The 25,465-nt window shown below is 35.8% G+C and overlaps 1 protein-coding gene across 1 annotated transcript; it reads left to right on the forward strand.

Moving 5' to 3' along the window:
* Positions 1-365: 365 nt before the first annotated feature.
* LOC112046077 (RNA polymerase-associated protein Rtf1) lies at positions 366-21,926 on the forward strand. The gene is made up of 19 exons (XM_024082554.2): positions 366-653; positions 2,042-2,159; positions 3,639-3,848; positions 4,670-4,733; positions 5,081-5,200; positions 5,945-6,141; positions 6,765-6,857; positions 7,490-7,674; positions 8,903-9,014; positions 9,443-9,569; positions 10,600-10,705; positions 11,191-11,322; positions 11,801-11,929; positions 12,931-13,043; positions 14,776-14,944; positions 15,347-15,448; positions 16,280-16,369; positions 16,821-16,947; positions 17,993-21,926. The coding sequence occupies exons 1-19, from the start codon at positions 585-587 to the stop codon at positions 18,097-18,099; spliced, it is 2,370 nt and encodes a 789-aa protein (XP_023938322.1). The 5' UTR covers positions 366-584; the 3' UTR covers positions 18,100-21,926.
* Positions 21,927-25,465: the final 3,539 nt, after the last annotated feature.

The following is a 25,465-nucleotide window of genomic DNA, read 5'->3' on the forward strand; positions in this document are numbered from 1 at the left end:
ACTTCCCGTAAAATTAGGAATTGCGTATAACACGGCTTTAACATGCAAAATGCTTTGAAATAATATTGTTGACGTTAATTTTTCCCATTAAGAAAATAAATAAATAAGTAAAAGAAATAGAAGCAGTTTGCCTCATACATCTATAGTATTAAAAAAATATACAAAATTTAAATATTAAAAATATTAAGAAAAATGTCGTCCAATTATGATGAGTACTTAATCCCATTTCCCAATAATATTCAGAAAAGACATACCGCTTATGTAGTATTTATTAATCTGTGAAAAAGACTGAGTTTTAGGAATTTATACGAAAAAAATAGTCCACTGTCCAGCGGTTAGGGTGGGGATATGGGAATCGAAACACGACCCTCGGCAATGATTTCGGTACACTACAATCTACATTTTCCGTTGAGACATTGAGGCTTCTTTTCTGGGAAACACGAAGTAGAGAAGGAAAGCAAACTTTCACTGGCAATTATTGGCAACATTATTGGTTGCTTGTGCCTTGTATAAAGTTGTCGGACAAATTTTTAACGAAAGAATAATCTCGTAACGTATTTCATAGTTAACTTAAGTGTAACAAAATGGCTAAAAGGAAGAATAAGCCATTGATAGATTCAGATTCTAGCAGTGAATGTTCAGATTTGGACTCTGTAAGTTATTTTTTAAGTTTTTCATTTAACTTTAGGTTAGTTTTGTCTGAGAATCGTTGAAATTCCTTTGGTATTTTGTTTGCGTATTCGGGCCAAGATCAATGTCTGGAGGATCTAATTATGTCTAATGCGCATATGTGGACGAATTTTTAAATATAAATACAATTTTGCGCCATAATTATACGTTTTTATAATGCTACGAGATGAAAATTGAAATACGTTTCTTTTAGATCAGTTTTGACTATGGCCTCTTTACAAATTACGCATGACTCATAAAAAATAAAGAAAAAGTAATGTTTACTAGCCTATGGACGGCTGAAATTTTTCTTATCCGTGCGATGTTGCGTATCTATTGTATCTTAAAATGTGTATAATAAATAAACAACCTATCGTAATTTTGATTGCAAGTTTCCAACTGAAGTATGAAGCATTCGTTTAGAAACCTTACATAATGTTTCAAAACTAAAACCTAGTTTCAGGGGGAAAATGTTTTCATTCCCATAATATTAATTAATATCTATAAAAGATTAAATTTATTGTTTATTAGCGCACGCCCGCGACTCCTATTGCGTGTAATTTTGTTTTCACAAAACCCGCGGGAAAAAGGACCTTTCCAGTAAAAAAATAGCCCATGTTGTGCTGCCAAGGTCCCATTCATCACTGTAGCAAAATTTACATAAATATGGGCAATATGTACCCCCAAGTGATTGCGTTCTGGTACCTATGATGCTACATAGAAACTGTCAGAGGTATGGGTAGAATTAACTTTAACTACTTCCAAGCAAGTCCGGTTCTATCTTGTACTGCATCTTCACTTATAATCAGGTGAGATTGTAGTAGAGGGCTAAGAGGCTAATATCATAGCAATCCATGGATTTAACGAGCAGGTGCCGAATCCATCACGTGGTAGAGAGAAAAACTCCAAGCAAAGTCCAGGACTTGTGACCACTGGATGTAGGGTTAAGGAATTCCTTGACAATCAATTAAGACTCCCCTTGTATCCTATTAAAGCAGCTTAAAGTCATTTGATTGGATTATGGTCCAGAGACTGATCTGAAAAAAATTAAAAAAAGCTATGAAAAAAGATACCCAATCTAATATAGAACTAGCTGCAGTTTGAGATTTTGCTGGTAATCCTCTCGCACCTACTTCTACGGCATACAGACTAACAACATAGCCATTTTTAGTATGGTATAGTGACAAAGAATAAAGAAAAACATAATCTATATAAATATTAAACAATGACTTGTTTCAAGATTAAAATTCAGACAAATCAAATCTCTATGACCTATTTTAGTTTATTAATTATTATTTATTAAAATAAGTAACAATCATTAGTAACACACACACAGTAACTTTATTATGAAATTTGACTGTTTTTGTTTTAGCAATTTCTAAACTTAGCAAAGAAGAAGAAGAAACCAGATAATTCTCCACCACAATCTAAGCCTAAACCTAAGTCATCAGGGAGTGAATCAGACTGGGATGATGATGACAAGAAAAATGGTAATTATCAAATAACCTCTAGTAAAATAAAACAGGGTAATTGAAAAAAAAATTAAAGTAAAACAAGTTGCTGTTTTATCTCAGATCTATTTTATCTATTACTAACTGATGCCGCGCGGTTTCGCGTGATTCCCGTTCCAGTAAGAATACTGGGATAAAACAACCTACAGCCTTCCTTGATAAATGGGCTATCTAACAGTGAAAGAATTTTCCAAATCGGACCATTAGTTCCTGAGATGAACCCGTTAAACCAAACAATATTAGTATAGTTTGCACCGGCTTAGTTTCCATTTCTGTAGGAATACCATATTTTGTTTTGTTATATTTATATTTTTAACCCTTATCGCAAAACTATGAGTATGATGTGTCTGCCTGTGTTATCGTAAATCCCAAACGGATGAACCGATTTTTAACCGATGGATATTTGGTAGTCTACCAATGTTTGAAAATAAATTAGCAAATTATATAATACTAGCGGACGCCCGCGATTCGTCCGCGTAAATTTCGATGTCAACTTCACTACTACCCCTAACCTACCCTACCCCTACCCTACCACTACCCCAACCCTACCCAACCCCTACATCTACCCTACCCCTACCCTACCCTACCCTACCCCTAATTTAAGTAATTAACATACTGTAAGGGGCAAATCTTATCTCCATAATATCCTTGTGATTATTTAATAATTTATTTTAATAAGGATTAAAGTTTAGTTGTATAAATAATGACGTAAACCTAAGTATATTAAATTGATAATTTTTAAAACACAAAAGGTACTATATCTGCTAATATATAGAAAATAGATATATGGTGTCGCGGACTTTTTTGTAGAACTTTTAAAGATACATAAAGTCTCCATACATTAATTTCAATTTTACACAATGGTTAAGGCAGCGCATGCGAATAAGTCTGTTTAAGAGGATTTTCAGTCTGACCTGTATGACAAAAACTGTGATAACTCGGCTAATATATATGATACCAATATAAAATATAGCCTGTAGCACTCCTCGATAATGTAGCATTCTACTGGTGAAAGAATTTTTAAAATCGGACCAGTAGTTCCGAAGATTACCCCATTTAAAAAATGTGACAAACTTACAAACTTTACCTCTTTATAATATTAGTATAGATATAGATTATCAGGAGAGAAACCTGATAATGTTACATAGCCAGACCCACAACTTCATCCATCGAATCCAAAACTCATCATCACCTGTATGAGCTGATGGATGGCTGCTGCAGGATATAGCAGATATCTCAAAAATCACCATGTTACAGGAGGCATTGAAAGCTAATCTTCAAATAATTGAACCTAGAAGGCAGCTAAAACTACTTAATCAATTTGATTAAAATTTTCACTCTGTGTACATTTTGACCCAAATTGTAAGATAGGATATTAGTAGGGAAGAACTAAATGCATATATAAATCAAAGCGAAGCTTGGGTGGGTCTTAATTATAATATAAATCTCATGTTACAGACAAATCGTCGTCATCCTCTGGCTCAGAATCAAATAGCGACGCAAGAAGTGACACATCTAAAAAGAAAGAGCCAGCGAAAACCAGCAGGAAGAGTTCCTCAGACTACTCTGACGACAGGAAGAAGCCAGAGCCCAAACGCAGTGAAGTGAGACAGAGTACGGAGAGTGTTGACAGCAAAAAGAAAGATGTTTACAGTGAACCAGAAGAAGGTACCGCCTTAATTTTTCGTCCCAGCTACCATAATGGGGATGATGACTAGGTTTAAATATATTGATTTTTATAATACATTCGGGTAAATAAGGTCAATGTTTACTAATTTATACATAAAAAGCAAAGATTGGCTGGATATTTGCAAAATAAATAAGATTATAAAATTTCAAAATCTACTAAAAATATTTTATCGTAATTAGATGAAAATTCATACCGTTTTAGCTTCCTTACATTGAATGTGACATTTTTTAATATATGAACTATAAACATAAACGCAGAAATAACAAAGATATTAGTAATTTTGTTTAAACGCCCATACAAATCTAACGATCATTAATTGCCTACGACGTCATAAGATCGTACCATTTTGTATGGGGCGTTTTTCAGGGATCCGCGGCAGCGCTGCAAATCTGACCCTTTAAATCGCTATACCTCCGAAAGTAATGATCGCAGATACCCTGTTACTTTTACAAAATTGCTTTACTATTATATTATATTATTATATTAGCGTACTCTTAATTTATATACAATTTAAAAAACTGTCATCATCCCTATTAGTAATAATACCATTATTAGTAGTCTAAATGCAATAGGACAAGTATGTTTTTGACGTTTGGAAAATTGGAGAAATTTCTTTTTTAAATTAAGAGTTTTTAAATTAAGTTTAATAAGAAACCCTTAACTTTTATTTTATTAATATCAATATATTTTGGACCCTTATTCCATGTATTGCACAAAATTAATATTCTTTATATTAAATTTGATTTAAGTCGACTACCCTATTCAGCAACAAAAGTAAAATAAATAAATTTTGTTTTAGGTGAAGTATCATCCCATTCATCAGACAATGATTCCATAGACTCAGAGGAGGAATTTGACGATGGGTAAGGCAATTATTTCTCAAATATGTTTTAGGGTAATTTTTTAAGACATTAAGATGGGCTCCACAACACATGTCTAGATGAGAAAAAAGACAATAATTTGTAGATCAGTTGAAGTATAGAAGGTAATGTCTCTCTCTCTCTCTTTCGTTGCATTGGGGTGAAAGAGATGGGTCTGGTTTTCTCTAATTGTTTTTTGTCTTAAAACACTCTGTATTTAGAGTAAACAAGCAAAGATTTAAAATCTGCAATTAAATTTTATATGTAATATAATCCAAATGATTAAGGACTCGAAACTAATTTTATATTATTCTTGTACAAGTAGCAATGAATTGTTTATTTGATTCAAGATATGACGAGAATCTCATGGGCGATGAAGAGGACCGCGCGCGCCTGGCCGCCATGTCGGAGAAGGAGAGGGAGCAGGAGATATTCAAACGCATTGAGAGGAGAGACTTGATGAAGACTAGGTGAGGTTATACAATTATAAGCCAATGGATTTTTTTGCTATTTCTGTGAATAAATAAATGAAGATAATGTGCATCAATCAACAATTTTTTTCAAATTCTTAGCTAACCAAGCTTAATTTTTATAGAAATTTAACTATTGTGAGTGTTATTCATATTAATTTATAATGAAAGTTGAAACACGGCTAACACTCATGATACAACGTCGGAGTATGTCCAACTAGTTTTGAACTCACACAGGCCCTTAGTCATGAGCTGGTTCTTGCAACGTGGCACAATCCAAACTGTGACATTGCAGTACGTGCTGCCACTCATATAGTGCGTTGAGAGAGGGTGAGGAGTGAATGTTCTGTGATTCATAATAAATTAATAAGCCAACTATATTTCAATATCAGTTTAAAATAATATAATCTCCACCTTTAATAAATGTTTCACAAATACCCAATACCATGTTCCAATTAGATGATGTTGATAGATGATTCAAATTATCTAAACATGCCAAGTAATCCAAAGTAATGAAAAGTAACAATTATTGCTCTATTTAGATTTCCAAACACCCGTTTTAGAGAAAACAGTTCTTTGTTTTTAGTCAAAACAGACTATTATTATGAGATTAATGCGTTGTTCAGTATTTTTAAATTTTAAAAAAAAGCATAATGCACATTTATCTTCTTGTACTGCCTCCAACTAGTGAAGATTAGCAGTCAGATTTGTATAGACTTCCTATCTTTTGTATTTGTATATCAGATGGGAGATCGAGCGAAAACTCCGCTTAGCCAAGCGCTCAGCGGCCGAGCGTGGCGCGTCGCCGGGTGAAGTCGCTCGTCGACGTTCGGCTCGCAAGCGACGGCGAGCGTTGCGCGAGCAGCGAGCCAAGCAGGAGCAAGCGCGACAAGCGCAGGCGGCCAGAGAACGGGAGGAGAAGGAGAGAGAGAGGAGAGAAGGTAAAATCTAAAATCTCTTTGGTAATTTTTTATTATAGTAAAAAGTAGCTGATAGATAAGGAAATCTTTTTACAGGTTTATTTTTTTATTATTATTCTGTACAAGTTAGCCCTTCACTACAATCTCACCTGATGGTAAGTGATGATGCAATCTAAGATGGAAGCGGGCTAATTTGTTAGGAAAATGATAGATATCCACACCCATTTCAGTTCTACACATTGAACGCTAAATCGCTTGGCGGTACGTCTTTGCTGGTAGGGTGGTAACTAGCCACCTGTAGTAGACCTGGACCTATTAAGAAAACCTTAATCGGCCCTGGGTTTGAACCCCAATCAAACCCAGGATCTCTGTTTTGTAAATACACCATGCAGGTGTTTATGATATCCAGTTTTTATAGTCTGTAACTGGTTAAACTTAGAAACAGATTTAACTATTAAAATAATCTCAAAAGTAATCTTGTATTTAAAATATTTTATCTTTGGGAGGGTCTCTAACATCATTTTTAAAAACCCCCTTAAAATCAATTCATCATAATTTGGTTTATTTACTTATTACTTATTAGCTTGTGCTACTTTAAGCAGCTAATTACAAAAAAAAAATTAATTTCATTACTAAACTCACAGAAGCAGAAGTAGAGCCACCGAAAGAGCCTGAAAGTAAGAAGGAGAAACCACCACAGAGCCCTGGAGAGATTGAAGATGACTCCAAAGATGAAGGTAGTTTTTAAAGTTAATATAATTAAGTATTATGTGACGTGACAGGTAGCAGCGATAATGATTGTACCATTATTTTGTGGCAGAGGAAACATCTCGAGCAGGTCCCAGAACTTGTGACCTTGGGGGTAGATTTAAGAGATCCCTTAAGAATGCATCAACACTCACCTTCTCTGCCCGACATGTTCTCCATGCCCACACTAAATTTATGATTAACAATAATTACAACACAAAACATTATTGCACAATACCACTAACGCGACTGGCAGCGTGACGGTGTCTACGCTGCCTCACAAACAACTGAGCTCAAGTCATCAAATACCCTCTTATTTATACCAACACTGATACCTCACCTCTACAATAACATAAATAATGAATGTTAACACCACCTGTAATCGAGGAACTTGTAACATGCATGTATTCATGCAACTTTACTCATTTCCAGATTCAAAAATATAGGATCCTCCTGATATCCTTTGCTTCCTAACTCAAAAACAAGTGAACACAACTCTTCTGTTTATATTTACTGATCACAAATAAATCTAAACAAAAGATATGCTTATAGAAGATTTTGTAAAACTACTCAAGAGAATATCATCCATCCCTTTCTTGCTTAACATAACATGTATGCACAGAGCGGGACGCAGAGCGCTCCGCGTCGCCGCTGTTCGGCGCGAAGACGGAGCGCAAGCGCAACGTGGACGACCGGCGCGTGAACGCCATGGCGGCGCTGCGCGCGCAGAGGGACGCGCGCGCCACCCGCGTCGAGACCAAGCAGAAGAAGCGCGCGCAGGAGCAGGAGAGGAAGGAAGAGGATGACGTGAGTACGATACTAGCAAATATAAATATATATACTATAAAGGGCAAATCTTATCTCCATAATATCCTTGTGATTATTAAATAATTCATTTTGATAAGGATTAAGTTAAGTAGTATAAATAATTACGCAAACCTAAGTATATAAAATTTATAATTTTTAAAACACAAAAGGTACTATATCTGCTAATATATAGAAGATAAATATATGGTGTCGCGGACTTTTTTGTAGAACTTTTAAAGATACATAAAGCCTCCATACATTAATTTCAATTTTACACAATGGTTAAGGCAGCGCATGCGAATAAGTCTGCTTAAGAGGATTTTCGGTCCGACTTTTATGACAAAAACTGTGTTAATCGAATATATATCATACTAATATAAAATATAGCCTATAACACTCCCCGATAATGTAGCATTCTACTGGTGAAAGAATTTTTGAAATCGGACCAGTAGTTCCGAAGATTACCCCATTTAAAAAATGTGACAAACTTACAAACTTACAAACTTACAAACTTTACCTCTTTATAATATTAGTATAGATATTATATAATATTAGTATAGATTTCCAAAGGATATATCCCAATTTTGTATGGAGGCTGGGCCTTAATTCCGAGTGTCAACTAAGCAGAACAAAGTATTTTGATCTTAAAAGATATGTTCTTTTAAGAATAAAAATATAGGTACTAGGTAAATATAGGTATAGGTAGGGCTTAATACCCAATGTAAAAAAATTTTTGGAACCCGATTTTTTTTTAATTTATTAAATAAAATGTATTTTTTTTCATTAGCTGAAAACATTAATTAAGAATTTTTATCACAGCAACATGCTTGTAACTCATACCCTGACAGATTGTCAGTGATCTTCGCTTAATAGCGTTCGTTTAAGGCGTTTTTAAAGCTATTTATGGTTTTTTTTTAAATGCTTCACTGCCTACAATTTAATATTTCTTTTTTACCTGTGTCTTATTGACATTTGACAATATTACATGACATTGACAGCTTACACCGGATATGAATTTAATTCCAGGTGTTTTTATTGGCTGTTCTGAACACTTTTATTTTTACAACAAAACAAAAAAAAATATTTATCTCATTAATGCAGGTTCTAAAAATTCTGAAAATTATTTCTTAATAGCAATTTGTATCTGCTATCCTTAAAAAATATTTGCTTATATAAATAATAAAGGCACATTTTAGGACATGTCATTTTGACGTTATTTTATTTTTAGGACGCAGACGACGAAATTATAGGCGGCACAAGCAAACAAAGTGTCAAATTAAAGGCGTCAGACATTTATTCTGACGACTCCGGATCAGAATCTGAAGACAACAAATCCCAAGGTTTGTATTATGGATTATTAAATCAGAAAGAGTCCTTAATTTGTGATAAATAAATGTCTTCAGACCATAGTTAAATGAACCAACTTATATTTAAGCCAAATTCAATGTGCAATGTTTATCAACAAACAAAGTAAAAGTTAGGGTATAAGTAAAGTAAAGTCATTTTACACCTAACAATCATTTTAATTAACTTGTTCCTAAATGTCAATTTTGTTTAAGTTTAAAACAATCATCAGTTATAGTTTAAAAAAAACAATACATTGTTTTTGAATAAATTGCGTTTTCTACCTTCATTTTGAATTTGTTTTGTTGACAAACATTCCACATAAAGTTTGGCTTTAGTGTCGTTTCTAGTTCTACTGCCATAATGGCAAAATAGTTCCTACACATATAAATTTGTGATTTCTCATAAACAATAATAATCACAGGTCGCAGAAGTTCATCAAGCTCTTCCTCCTCTGACGCAGAAGAAGAAGAGAAGAAGCGAGAGCGGGAAGTCGTGGAAGTCAAATACGCTGACACTAGGGAACAAATCAACAAACTTAGACTTAGCAGGTGAGTTTCACTTAAATGTCTTTGCAGCTTGGTTTTTCGTTATCAACCCATATTCGGCTCACTACTGCGCTCGAGTCTCCTCTCATAATGAGAGGGGTTAGGTCAATGAGCCACCACGCTGGCCCAATGCGGATTGGCAGACTTCACACACGCAGAGAATTAAGAAAATTCTCTGGTATGTAGGTTTCCTCACGATGTTTTTCCTTCACCGTTTGAGACACGTGATATTTAATTTCATAAAATGCACACAATTGAAAAGTTGGAGGTGCATGCCCTGGACCGGATTCAAACCCACACCCTCCGGAATCGGAAGCAGAAGTCATATCCACTGAGCTATCACGGCTTCACTGGCTTGGTTTTTACATTGTGTGTTTTTAGGGTTCTGTAATCAACAAGGAACCTTTAATTTTGCCATGTCTGCGGTTTAGCTCAAAGACTATTAGTACTAAAAAGCTATAATAGTGCATAAGGTGTGCCAACTAACCTGTGAAATATATTGTCAAAAAATTATTTTTGGGGTACCTACTCTGCTATATGTAAAGTGAGGTTGAACTTTTTTTTTTACTAATTTACCCACTGTATGAAATGTTATTGGATAGGTTTTTAAAAAATATTGTGGATGTGTTTTAGTAAGTTTTTTCAATTTTGGGATTTGTTTATGAAATATAGGTTTATAGCGCTAATTTTCTAAGTCAGATGTCCCAGCCAACTAAATGGCTGTTTATGGATTTGTGATATTCACAGAAGTAGTCAATCAATTAAAAAGAAAACATTACTTTACTGCAAAGTAGGAATTGAAATTTAAATGAAATTAGTCTAGAGTTCGATCGAAATTGGGTTTTTTGGTTTAAAAAAAAACCGAAACCGAATATTCGGCCGTGGCTTCAGTTTCGGCCGAAACCGAAACCGATACTGAACTTTCGGTCGGACACTATCAAAAACCCACCATTCTAACATCTGCGTTGGTGCCAAATATGGTACTCTATGGCCTAATATGCGCTGATTTGTTGATTGTCACTTTTTATTTCAGGTTCAAATTAGAAAGACTAGTACATTTGCCCTTCTTCTCCCGCGTGGTGCAAGGCTGCTATGTCAGAATCGGAATAGGGAATAATAATGGCAATCCAGTTTATAGGGTGAGTTAATAAAAATTCTATATAATATAATATTTTATTGTAGCCTAATAGACGACTACGACCGTTTCAACCGCGTAGTTTCTTTTCGTGAGGGAATACGGGGATAAAAATATACCTTCTGTTGAAATAAATAATTTATTGAGCAAAAAACATTTTTCATACAAATATAGGTTTCGCTAAAATCTATAAAAGATTTTGTGTTACAACTAACATCTCTTCATGAACGAAAATAACTATATTTTAATTACAAATACAATTAAAAACTTAATATGAAATTAACATTTGTAATTTATAGTAGTTTATTTTTATTAATGCGTGCGTTGGTGTGTGTGTGTGTGTGTGTGTGTCTTTTGAAATCGGTCCAATAGAGCCTACTTTTCAATTCAAATAAACTAACAAAATAAACTTGTCCTCTTTATACTATTAGTATAACACTGTATATATTTTTTTTCTTTTGCATGCGATGAATTTTTATTTTGTTCCAGGTAGCAGAAATAATAGACGTGTACGAAACGGCAAAAGTATACAATTTAGGCAATACGAGAACAAATAAAGGATTCAAACTACGGCACGGCACGCAGGACAGAGTGTTCCGACTGGAGTTCGTCAGCAACCAGGTGACTAAAGCCTGACATTACCTTACGCCTATCATAATGATTTTTTTTTATTGAGAAAGAATACAATAAGGAACTTAGGCTAACTTATCCTAATAACTATACTAATCATGCCCACGTGGAATGGTGGTAAGAATACTGATAATAAATCACATATTTTGTATGTTATACATAGATATAATATTTTAGGCATAGTTACAATTATTAATTTAATTTAAAAAAAATATTATTTTTAACCAATTTTTGACATAACAAATTTCGAGAAACATTATTGTAATATTGTAGCTAACAAAGAACGGCTGTAATTATGTTAATAATTATTGTCTTGGTGGATGAGCTTGTATGTAATCTTTAGTTATCTTTAGTTCATTCTGAGAGGAAACTATGGCTCCCAATGCGGACCATGACGTCACAAACGTCAAAAGACGCTTTTCTATTGGTTGCCTGAACTAGTTAACCAAATTGTTTTCATATTTTCCAGGAGTTCACAGATAACGAGTTCCAGAAATGGCACCGAGCGATCAAGGAGGCGAACAAGAAGCCGCCCACCATGGACTACGTCAGAAACAAGATCACAGAGGTCAAAGACGCGCTTATGTACGAGTTTAAGGTGAGGAAGTTAACGCACAATACGCACAGCTTGCCTTAAGTGTTGGACCTCAACTCAGACTAACTACATATGGACCTGCGTCCCGTTACTTTTCTGTCAGAGTATATTATGATCAATCTTCGACCTTTAATAACAGGAGCTGCTTCGCTAACCGTTACCCCTCTGGCAAAGAACAAAAATCTATGATCTAACGCGTTTATAAAAACTGTTGCTATAGAATCGATGTTTCATTGTTGTAATCGTTTTCATCGTGTAAAGAGCTCCCTAAAAATGCCGGTTTGTGTAGTTGAATGGCACAAAAAACGGCCACAAAAGTTTAGTAAAAGATGGAGTAACGTTTCATTTATAAGTATTTTTACCTTAATTTTATCAAAATCAGTAATATAAACAATTTCTTAGAAGAATTGATTATGTTGACGGAACAGCAAAAAATCAAGCAAGTAATCGAATATTTTAAGTATATATTCTGTGGATAGTCTAAGCGATGTGTTTGTTAGTCTGTGTAAAAATTACGCGTGTGTGTATTGCGAGTCAAATTTATAGCTGTGTGTAGTGTATGGACACAGAATATATTTAATGGTGTTAAATATTTTCCTCGTCCCCCTCAAAAAACGACAGGCATTTTTGTTGGTAAATTTGGGGCGAAACAGGTCCATATTCTAAATAGTTAAAGTGATCAATGATCTAATCATTAGATCAGTGATCATATACTTTGACCAATGATTTAATAATTCGATCGTTGATCATAATATACATTGACAGAAAAGTTTCTAAAGAAACAGACAGTTTTTTAATAAAAGGTCAAGTTTGACAAGCAAGTTTGTCAAACATGTTTGATTATTGGTTAAAGGATGCCTAATGGGGAATCTACCCACTGAAGATGAAAGAAAGAAAGAAGAGCTCTAGAGGAGCCTTTGACTATGTTGTAAACATTTTTTTTGTATACTTTATTATTTTTGTATACTATAGAATTTGTAATATCTGTGGTATATTTTTGTCAGGAGGAAGATATAGAGAAGATAGTAGCAGAGAAGGAGAGGTTCCGACCGCATCCCACCAACTACGCCATGAAGAAGACGCAATTGATGAAGGAAAGAGATGTGGCGCAGTTGAGGTGAGTAGAATGATGAAATAAAAATCACATTTTTAATCCTTAATTAAAAGGTTGACAATTTAATTGAGAATTTATTTATAATATGGTAACTTTTGCTCCATCTTTTTTTTTTGTTGCTGCTTTTGCGGCAACAAAAAAGATGGGAAGATGATATCAGACAGGTTACTGGGAAAACCTGGACTAGAGTAGCCAGAGAAAGAATTGAATGGAGAAGGTTGGAGGAGGCCTTTGCCGATTGGCAAACGGACCTATAGAAAGTAAATAAAAACGAAATATAGAAAAATTTTAAATGTATAAACGATATACTATTTAAATGTATGTAATATTTTGTATTGTATATACTATTGTAAGATATCCTTAATAAGGTCCGAATAAAAGGCTAATTTTTTTTTATTATTATAACTTTTGCTCAAAGAGGCCTAGCATGCGTCAACAATAAATGTTGTTAAGAGAGAAAAGCATGTCATCCAATAACAGCGGAATCGAAAATATCGCTCTCACTTTAGCTTTCGCATTTTGGATTTCATCCCTGTTTGTCGACAGTGTGTCTCTCTTGTTTCCTCGGCTCGCTAGACACCATTTAGACACACAAGACCATGCAGGAACATAAAAAACTCAACGCGGTCGAGCGAATCAATGTCTTTCCCGTACTTTCATATACAATGCTCTCGTCATTATCTGTCTATGTTAAAGAATTACTACAGGGCCAGGCCTCTATCCTACGGATACGGAGATAGACCTACCACGCTGCTCCAATGAGGATCGGTGGCCTTAGGCTTAGGCTGTTAGGCTGGACAGTTCTCTGAAGAACAAAATATGCGCGGCTTCTGGCCGCGCGCGTGACTCCTGTTTGTGACGCCTGTGTCTACATGGGGTACGGCCAGAGGTTTCGCTTATTATGTACTTGGATAAGATGCGCTGTCGAAGCCACGGCCGGAAGCTAAATCACAAATCTATGGCCGAAAACCAGGTTACGGTGAAATACCTGGCCGAAAACCGAATAAAACAGATATACGCGCTGCCAGAGGGCGCGCATGGTTACTTACGTAAGTCACGGCTGGGGCCGTTCCTATTTGGGTAAACTGCTCAGCCGACACCACGGTCGGAGGCTTGACCATAATCCCCGGCTGAGGCCCGGGGTACGCTATATCGTGGCCTGGGGCAGGGACGCGCGCGGCCGCAGTCCGCGTATATTTATATTTGTGTTTAGGTGATTACGAAAGACGGAGCCTGGGCAAACGAAATGACATACGGAGGAGAGCTAGGTGTGCGGCCGGAGGTCGCGCTTATTATGTTCTTAGGTAAAATGCCCGGTTTAAGCCACGATCGGAGGCCAGACACCAAGCGACCGGCCGTAGGCCGGGATATGCTAAAGTAACGGCCGGAGGGCAGTTATAAAGCGCGGATACTTGGATAGATGTCTCCTCTCTTATCAAGAAAGAGACCTGACCCTGTAGTAAATGTATATGCGCGTCTTCCGGCGTGTAACTGTCCTCCAGCCGTGACTTCACCAACCCGGGCTTTGGCTGGGGATTTCACTCATGTATAGATACTCGTATTGTACCAAACAATTCGGCCATGTCCATGACACAGCCACAGTCCATTTTCTTTCTCTAGCAGTTAATCTTTAGCTCTTAAGGCTGGACATCTTCCTATTGTTCATGGTCTTGTTAAATAGGGCACCACGTTTGTTGGATCGTGGTCTATTCCCTCATTAGTGTTATATTTGCAGAGGTGACGAAGAGTCGGTGGCCGATCTCAACGGCAAACTGCAGGAGTTGGAGGAGAGGGCCAGCGCGCTGGACAAGACGCGCACGTCGTCCATACAGAGCATCTCCTACATCAACAACCGCAACCGCAAGCTCAACGTCGAGACCGCCGAGCGGGCCATCATGGAGGAGGTGAGCTACAACCCATGTGACCGAGACCTCGCCCAAGTGGTGGTGGGGGTGTATGGCGACAAGAATTGTACCATACGTAGACCTAACATACGATCCACGACAAACTCGTGAAGGCAAAATGACCATTAGCGCCGAACTAGAAATATGGCTCTCTCTTTTGTTGCGATAGGACGAAAGAGAAAACTGTATTTAACGTTCGACCGCTCATTCTTCGTCCCATTGATGATGGTACTCTACTCCTGTGGTAGAGGAAACATCTCGAGCAGGTACCGCGACTTGTGACTTGGGTGAAGGTTTAAATGTACCTTCCCGAATGCATTACCTCTCGCCATACCCTATGCCCACATTAAACAATTTATACTATAGCATTATATAACCCTATATATATTATTCACTCCACAGATAAAAGCGAACAAAGGCAAGAAGACCGACGACCCGTTCACGCGGCGGCACACCAAGCCCGTCATGAACTTCAAGTCGCACACCGGCGCCTCGCGCTCACAGGTATGTCACCTTATTTTTAAAGTCTAACATCTCAGACCAATTATTGTATAGGACCTGCCTCGCAAGACGTTACTTTTCTGTCAAAGTATATGATCAACGATCTAATGCGATTATAAAAACTGTATCTATATAATCGATGTTAAATAGTTGTAATCGCGTTCGTCGCTTAAAGAGCTCCGTAAAAATACCTTTCTGTGTAATTGAATGGTGTAAAAAACGGGCAAAAACATCTAATTTAGTATAAGATCTACACCAAATCTTAGCTCGTTTTCCTCAGAAAATGACAGACAATTTTGTTCGTGACTATGAGTGCGATACAGGTCCTTCTATAATTGGTCTGAGTCTAACATCTATTGTTGGATTTTGGTGGGAAAATCATAAGAATTAAATGTGGCTCTCGTTTTTGTTTTTCATTGATTTGCTGCATTTTAGAGTTTTCTTTCATCATCATTATTATCATATACCCTAAAGAACATAGGCTGTAGGGACTTCCAAACATCACGACCCTGAGCCGCCTGCATCCAGCGAATCCCTGCGACTCTCTTTCCAGTGCAGGATCGCTATTCCAGTACCTTGGGACCACAGCTATCATCGGCTCTTTGAACTATGTGCCCCGCCCATTGTCACTTCAGCTTCGTAACTCATTCACTGTTGGTGACTTTGGATTCTTCTACGGACCTCCTCATTTTTGATTCGATCATGCAGAGTTTTCTTTACCACTTACTAATATTTTAAAGTGGTAAAGATCTCTGGATCTACCGTACCGGAGAGTGTCAGTTAAAAATAATTGTGTTAAAAAAGTAAATGAAAATGTCTGTATCCTTTTCGCAGGAGTTGATGAACGAAGAAGCAGAAGAAATGAAGTTGAGGGAAGAAGAAGAGAGGGCGGCCAAAGAACGACAAGAGACAGAAAGACTTGCAGTAAGTTTCGATAAAATGTAATAACTAAACTATACTACTTGACGTGAAACTTCTTTACGCACGCTTGACTAGAGTAAGTTGGTGAATACGTTACGAAAAGTGTAATCGGTGATGCGTGCTGCCATCTGCAGGCATAGTGAAACAGTGTTTGGTATTTTAAAGTAAACTTTGAAATAAGCAAATTTGAAAATATGGCGATTCGTTTTTTTTTTTAGTATCACTTCAATTTCTGTGTCTGCTAAAACCAGTTTGTACAAAATATTGCTAAATTATGTATCAAAACCTTCCATCTATTTATTGGCGAAAACCGCTTAATAATCTGTTCAATAGTCTTGCTTTTATCGACAGACATAGGACATGGAATGGGTGCTCAGCCATGTTTGTTTTAACATGACGTCACATAGATAACCATGCTTTTGAAGGTGGATAATAACTGTAACTGTTCTTCCAGCTACAGCACCAAGAGAGTGAGATAGAGAAGCCGAAGGAGAAGAAGAGCAACCCCACGACTGACAGCAGCAGCTTGTACTCTCTGCACGACTTCGACATCAACATCGACATCGACTTGCCCATATCCAGTGAGTATACCCCATTAATCCAGTGGGTAGATTATGTGGTTTCTGATCATGAGGTCATGGGTTGGGATGTGGACGTATCGAGTTTCTTCCAAAATATTCATTAGCAGTTCGGAGTTGGCAAGATGATGTTTCACCCCCGTGCCTTCCCATTGGCCATTAATGTTAATCACTAAGAATTAAGGCTTCAATTCAGAAGAAAGAAATCCGCTAAATTACCAAGTAATTCCTAGATAGATTCCCTGATCTAAGACTCAAAACTCGAACCTGGTTATCCAAAGCCACATAAAAAAGCCAAAGCCAGTATAAATCTGTTACTGATGATGATAAGTTTTCGTTAATGTTCAGATATTTCATTTATTTAATAAAAACATTAAACATAAGGTAATTTCCATAAAAAATCATGTCTACCCAAAGTTCATCAGCTAGTTTAAAAATGAGAAACCAGTCTCCATACAAACCCAAAATATTCAAACGATACAAAGCTGAAAATTGGCCATAAATTAAAACATTTTTATGGAGATTTTATAATGAATTTGCAGAAAATTCCATGTTGGCTAAATCAGCTAAATTACTTGTTAAAGGGGTATTTACACAACTTGATTGGATCCGTTTGACATCAAGTTCATTATCAGTGTCAAACTGACAGATTTTCTAAGGATTTGACATTAATTTGACGCATTTTAACACAATCTTTAAAAAACCTGTCAGATTGACAAATAATGAATTAACTGTCAAACGTGTCCAATGACATTGACGTCCACATTCAAAGACAGCGCGCATTTACAAAGACAGCTGACAACCAATGTGAAATAGGCATTTATAAAGATGGATCAGTATAAAAATAATACAATCAGCTTATTTTCCCTGTTGGCTAATATTATTTCCTCTATGATTCAAATGGAGTAATCTAGTAATTATACAAGATTTTGTACATTTCTCATTTCTGTATCATACTGAAAAGTGGGCCCAATTTTGGACTTCTCTTTTTATAGTTTGGTTTTTTCTTATTTTTATTATTATCTATTCTTATTATTATTTTTTTCAGAATCATCTTCAAATCAATCAAAACAGAACACGACGAAAGTGAAAGAAACGGGCCCCAAGCGCTCGCTCAATTTAGAAGAATACAAGAAACGCAAGGGATTCATATGAGTGCGAGCGGGACACACATACGCGAGTGTTAGTGACAGAGCGAGATAGCAGCGTAATTACTACGCATACGATGAAATAAATGCGAAAAAAATGTACTTTTTATATATAGTTTTTTTTATAGTGATATTTGTTGAATAAGCAGATGGTTCACTTGATGTTGAGTGTCATCACCTTTAATATTACACAGACATGCTAGAAACATATCCTATAATGATCTGCCATGCGTTTGATAACTTGAGACGTAGATGCCTTCTGTGCCTGTAATACTGTCAACTTTCTGATCGGAATACAGCAATGCTGTGGTAAAAGGTATTAGCAAATCAGCCCCTGTAGCCAAATGGCACGTCGATTCTATTTCTACGATCGCAAACGTTTCGAAAACTAGAAAAATGTATGCGAATGACAGATCTTGACCACGTGACCTGTCGATAGCAACTGTCATTCCCTTACATTTTTCTAGTTCTCGAAGCGTTAGCGATTGTAGAAAGATTATCGACGTGCTATTTGGCTACAGAGGCTGTACTCTTTAGGATACCTAAGCATTGTAGAAAAAAAGTTCCTGTCTCGGGATACTCGACAAAAGTGATAACTTAAACCTGCTGCCGTATGCGGGAGAGAAAGGGAAGACAGAGTGACGTAACGCGTTACGTTACGAAGAGGTTTACCCTGCTATAAGATGTTATCACTTCAAAAGAGCTCTGTAAGTAAACAATATCGGTCTAATTTTAAATGGTTGCGTAAGGTATAATTTTTTTTTTACTGACACTTGATTGGATATACCATAGACATTTTAATCACAAGACCACAATTTCGAACTTTAATAACATCCCCTGTTATTTTGTTTAATTTTGAAGGAAATAATACAAAAATAATTATGCAATTGACGGTTTCGACAAGCTGTAAATAATGAAAATTGTTTTTGTAGTTATTTTCTGAAAGCGAAAATCTATCCACCAAATCTAATAGATCTCCGCGACGCTCGAGTTAGTACATGTTTAGCATCACCCCTACCATATATGTTCATCTGCCAAGTAGATTTCCTGCGAAGTGTTGTTCTAAAGGTGACCACTTAATATCAGGTGTGTTATCTGCTTGGTCCATCACAAGTAGCATGAAAAGAATCGCTTAGCGGCTTCATACACTTCACTAACACTCATATACAATAGTGATACAATCTGTTAGTACATATTAACTTTATTATTGTTTTAATATGGACTATGAGCCTGCGATAGTTAGACTTACCACATTTTATGAAGGTTGACAAAGTTTGTCAGTCCGATCTCCTACTATAGGTGTGGTAGCTAATTGTGGAATTTGGCCTGTGGTGGCTATGGAAGGTAACAGGTTTCTGGTGGCTCTGGAAGGTCCAAGATTTCTGGTGGCTTTGGAAGGTAACAGATTTCTGGTGGCTTATGAAGGTTACAGGTTTGTGGTGGCTTAGGAAGGTAACAGATTTCTGGTGGCTCTGGAAGGTCCAAGATTTCTGGTGGCTTAGGTAACAGATTTATGGTGGCTTATGAAGGTTACAGGTTTGTGGTGGCTTAGGAAGGTAACAGATTTCTGGTGGTTTTGGAAGGTAACAGATTTATGGTGGCTTATGAAGGTAACAGATTTCTGATGGCTCTGGAAGATCCAAATTTCTGGTGGCTTAGGTAACAGATTTATGGTGGCTTATGAAGGTTACAGGTTTGTGGTGGCTTAGAAAGGGAACAGATTTCTGGTGGTTTTGGAAAGTAACAGATTTATGGTGGCTTATGAAGGTAACAGATTTCTGATGGCTCTGGAAGATCCAAATTTCTGGTGGCTTAGGTAACAGATTTATGGTGGCTTATGAAGGTTACAGGTTTGTGGTGGCTTAGGAAGGTAACAGATTTCTGGTGGTTTTGGAAGGTAACAGATTTATGGTGGCTTATGAAGGTAACAGATTTCTGATGGCTCTGGAAGATCCAAATTTCTGGTGGCTTAGGTAACAGATTTATGGTGGCTTATGAAGGTTACAGGTTTGTGGTGGCTTAGAAAGGGAACAGATTTCTGGTGGTTTTGGAAAGTAACAGATTTCTGGTGGCTTTGGAAGGTAACAGATTTTTTATGGGTTTGGAAGGTAACAGATTTCTTATGGGTTTGGAAGGTAACAGATTTCTTATGGGTTTGGAAGGTAACAGATTTCTTATGGGTTTGGAAGGTAACAGATTTCTTATGGGTTTGGAAGGTAACAGATTTCTTATGGGTTTGGAAGGTAACAGATTTCTTATGGGTTTGGAAGGTAACAGATTTCTAGTAAAAGCTGTGGTACTTTCAGTTTTCAATGTGGTATGTCTTACTATCGCAAGCCCTCGTTCTTATATAATAGTTAATTCTTTTCTCTTTTTTTATATGACACAACATGTCACAATTTTTGTATAAATGTGTTATTTTATAAAGACAATGTCAGACTCAACTTGTTTAACGCGGTTACTGAGCAATTTGTTGTTTTTTTTTTTACAAAATCTTGTATTGATTTACTGGAAGCAATTGATGATGGGTGATTTTGAAATCCTGGTTTGCTACCCTATTTCCAAAAAGACCATTCTGTATTCGAAATGTTTTAAACGTTAAGTTTTCAACTTTACAGTATAAAAGTGAATAATAATTACGTGTATGACCTAACAAATGCACTAAATAAAAATGACTATGTGGTTAGTTAGTACGCCGAAGGTAGGTAAGTAGGAAGGTGTGAGAGGATTACCAGAAAAATCTCTCTATAATTTGCTTAAAGACCTTAAGCTGCTTTAGTAGGATCTTACCAAATTTGGCTTGGCAGGAAGAACAACACGAGCGGAGAATCGGAGTGTTAGTTAACTGTCAAGCAATTCTTTAACCCTACGTCCTTTGCTCACAAGTCCAAGATTCGGTTCGGAGTATTTCTCTGCCACGCGACGGCCCCGGCACCAGCAGGGTGAATCCATAGAATGCTATATTTGTCTCACTAAATTAACATAATGTTTGCTTATACTGAGCATATTTGAAATAAATAAATTTATTGACTTAATACCCATAACCGCCGATTTGATTTTAGTACTTACCTAGATCACAATACAATCACATGATTGTTATTTCTTGAAAACAATTATTTTAACTAAAAATTCAAAATGTATGTAATAGCGTTAACACTGTTAAGTCTGCGCCTGTCTTTATATATTTTTTAAAGTTAAGCCTCTTATACATTTTGACTGTTATACAGATTATTGTTTTAACAATATTGAATAATAATAATGAATATTATTATAATTAATAGTTTTTAATCTTTTTATGCCTTTGTATTGGTAGGAACAAATTGACCTAATGATTTTATAACCACCGAGCACAGGTCTACATTATGACATGGTGGGTTTCACCTATATTCCCATGTATGGTTTATAGTTTATACCCACCATTCCAATAAACAAAATTGAAGATTCTCTAATTAACATTGTAATTTAATTTTGTACTGTTTTGGTTAAGTATTTTCGGAAACTAAGGCGAACAGACAAACTAACATTTTAAATAATAACAAACACAGGTGCAATATTCCATCATTTCCACGCCGTTCACTAGTTTCTGAGTTATTGTGTAACAAATAAGTTATATAAACACTAACGAGATACACAAAAAAGAAATCCAAGAATTGAAAAGTGAAGAAAAATTGGACATTTTTTAGACAATTTTTCATTTTTTTATTTGAATTTTGATTTGATTTACTTAAAACGCTTTTTAAACAGATACATGAGGGTCATTTTTAATTCGAATCCTCTTGGAACTTCAGAAAACTACAAATCATGGCACAAAGAAGATCCTATTCTCTCTTTGTTGTGACGCATATTCAGCAATATATCTTTTTTTTAAACACAATGATTTATAATTAAAAACGATCCTCACCTATGTGTTTATTAGATTAAATATTTTAAATCAAAAACATAATACGAATAGTTTGAAAAAAATCCTGGCCAAACTATACTCCGAGGCAATTTATCCGCCCACATTAATATGACGCGAGTGTATTAAAGTGGGCTGATAAATGTGCCTCTGCATATTAACTATTTAGTATTTAATGATAATTCGGTGAAGATATTTTTTTGCCTTGCCACTCATTATATTTTGTTTTTTAACATGCTTGATATAATTTATAAAACAATTTTCATCCAATTATGACATACAGGTGGGTGAGGGTCGTTTCTAATTTGGATGTTAAACTGAAAGTTGAAGAAAAACTTCTAAAAAACTTGTCATTATGTTTTAATGTAACAACTTACTCATGACGTAATGTTTAGACATTTAATCAAATACTCAAAATGCTAGTTACGTCATCGGTACTCGTAATTAATAAAAAAAAGATAAGCAATATGTTTTAGTAATAATAATTATCTTAATTAGTATAATTCTATATAAATAATATAGGGTAGTTTTTATTTATTTTTCCATCAATGACGAACGTTTTAAACCTTATTACCTTATTGATAAGGCGCAAATTGCTTGAAATAAATGAATGTAAAGCAAGAATATTATTTGTTTTTTTTTTACTTTTAGTACTAGATATTCCTGCTTATGACAACCATGCTGGCTTAGTTCAGAATACCTCGTAACAGAGAGGTCTACGTTCGAATCCCCGCTCGCGTCCAGAATTTTATATTTTCTGAATTGAATTAGGTTTGCCGTTTGGTATGGTATTCTTCGGCCTTGGCTGGTTACTATCCAAATACCAAAATCGGATCGCCTTGTAAGATGCCACGTACATACGAAACGGCGAAAGTTTGTGTGTATGTTTGTTACTCCTGCACACCGAAACTACTGAAATGATTGGCTGAAATTTAGAATGTAGGTAGATTTTTCCCTGGATCACATAGGCCCGGTATACTTTTTATCCCGGAAAAAGTTCGAAAGCTTCAGCGGGATTTGTGAATAAGAAGAATTTTACGCGGACGAAGTCGCGGGCGTTGGCTAGAATAAAATAATTATAACAATGATTTCTGTGACGATCAATATTTATGAATAAATGAATTAAATAAATAAATGAAATGATACACTAAAAGTTATGCTACTTAGATTTTGCTCCAATGACCCAAAGTCCAATTTTATGCTCTACAAAAATAAGATAATCTCTTTTGGTTTTAGTTCATACATCTACATCTTGTTCATAATTATATGTATATATGTACCTATAGGTACTTAATTTAAATCCGTAATCTATGCAAAACAAATCGCGAGGAACTCTATGTAGACGGTAGGTATTAGGGTGCGACCACACTTTACGTGAAGCCGTTATGCTTAAAGGATACCTACTATGTTAGCTGTTTCTCTTGCGTTGTTCTTAATAATTGTTCACATCAAATAGATAGTAAAGTAGGTATGCAATAACGCGTAGACTATCTTATTACCTGGTATACCTACCCAATACCCAAGGGCCCGACCTGCAGTAAGATAGCAAAAAAATGAAGGCCCATTTGATGGTATGTGAAAAAATGCCTAACAGAGAACTTCGTAGGGTATCTAAGGAAAATTAACATGTTTAACAAAGTTTCGGCTTGTGAGAGGCATCGGCCATGGCTAATTACTACCCTACCGACAAAGACGTACCGCCAAGCGATATAGCGTACCAGTACAGTGTGTAGAAAAAGAAAGCGGTGTGGATTTTCATCCTACTTCAAGCTAGCCCGCTTCCATCTTAGATTGCATCATCACTTACCGTCAAGTAAAATTGCAGTCAAGGGCTAACTTATAAAAAGAATCACGGAGGCCGTCAAAAATACAATAAATGTAGTTACGTTAAATTAAGTTGAATAAAAAAGATAATTGAACAGTCAAAGGTTCATTTTGAGATAGATGTGGAAGTATCCTTAGACGTAAATTCGGCTGATGCAGGTTTATTCAATTGTTTATAGGTCTCCGTGCTGCAATGCAAGCGGTAATGCGTTTGTTTTAAAAGCTTGCAGTTTGCGAACAAAACATGCGCGGTCAGAATTGTATGTAAGCAGGCAGGTACACTTGTGTTGACAAGTGCTTCGTTTTGTTAATACATTGATGCTAGCAGGGTAGATTTTACTATGTAGGTACTTAAGTACCTATTAATTAAAGAAAAAGTACACGCGCTTCATCATTTTTCATTCGGTATTCACCAATGAATGGAGTGGTACATACATTATAAAGATTTGACCTTCGAAAATCAAATGTTCAAAAAGGGTACGTAAAATAAAGAAGCTGTTTGCTATTCCAGCATGTAGGTTGGCATAGACCGGCGAGTCAACTGTTGTTTGCTCGTTGGCTTAGCGGAGTATTAGAGTGAGATCTGGGTCTAGATTTGTTTTTCTCCTCGCTTGCTGAATTTCGCAGAATTTTTAGAGACGTTCAAGTAATACAGGACTAATAGATTGAACACGAAAATTATGTATTAGGTTTAGTTTATATATATAAAGTATGTTATGAATAAATTAATTAATTAATTTGTTATGTTTAGTGTGAATTGACTACTATACCACGAGTGTTGAAAATGTAAGAAAAATGGAACCAAATCGAACATTGACCTATGGTGGTGTGGGGTGTCAAATAATACCATAGTTTTCTAAACATAAAATTTAGGAATACCTTTACCTATGCCCTGCGAAACCTCGGCACGCCTAATTTAAATGGAATCTTGAACGTGGACGACTAGAAGTCTTAACTCTTCTGTATTTTATATTTTTAGCGTGAAATAAATTAAATTTTTGTTATAAACCGTTACAAGTTTTGTTATCGACTGTACTTTTACTAAGAATTAGTATATATAATAGAGACTAAACTAAAGCAAATCATTAGTTAAGTTATATCTACTCGTATCTAGGAACTAGGTAAGTGGTTCATTTTACTAACTTTCTTTTATTTTTATTTTATTTTATTTTGTACTTTTCTCTTGCAACTGAATCTTTGTTAATATTTATGGGTGTTGGAGGTCTCAGGTTCGAATCCAGAGAAAGGTTTTCTGTATAGAAATTCTCAGTAAGACTGAGTTGGGAAATCGGTGATGTGGTGATTGGCACGTGGCTTACGAATACGATAAGCGCCTTCGGTCCCGGTTATTATCGGTACGATACTTAACTGTGTTTGAGTATCGTGGTGGGCTGGTGGGTATTAACTCTATATTCCTCTTCTTTTACGAAACCAATATTGGATCCTTCTAATTTTGTTGGATATTAGTTGTTGGAAATCATTAATGTTTTATCTTCATATACCTATACTTACAGTGTATAATTGTGTGGAGACTAAAAAATAAACAGAACTCACCATAATGCTCCAATATGGTCTGGCTGGTTACGTAAATGTAGATGCAAAAAAGAGCTTTACTGATAAGTAGTTAGTTTTATCTAATGAATACTTTATT

Source organism: Bicyclus anynana, chromosome 18, assembly GCF_947172395.1.
Source record: "Bicyclus anynana chromosome 18, ilBicAnyn1.1, whole genome shotgun sequence".
In the NCBI taxonomy this organism is placed as follows: Eukaryota; Metazoa; Arthropoda; class Insecta; order Lepidoptera; family Nymphalidae; genus Bicyclus; species Bicyclus anynana.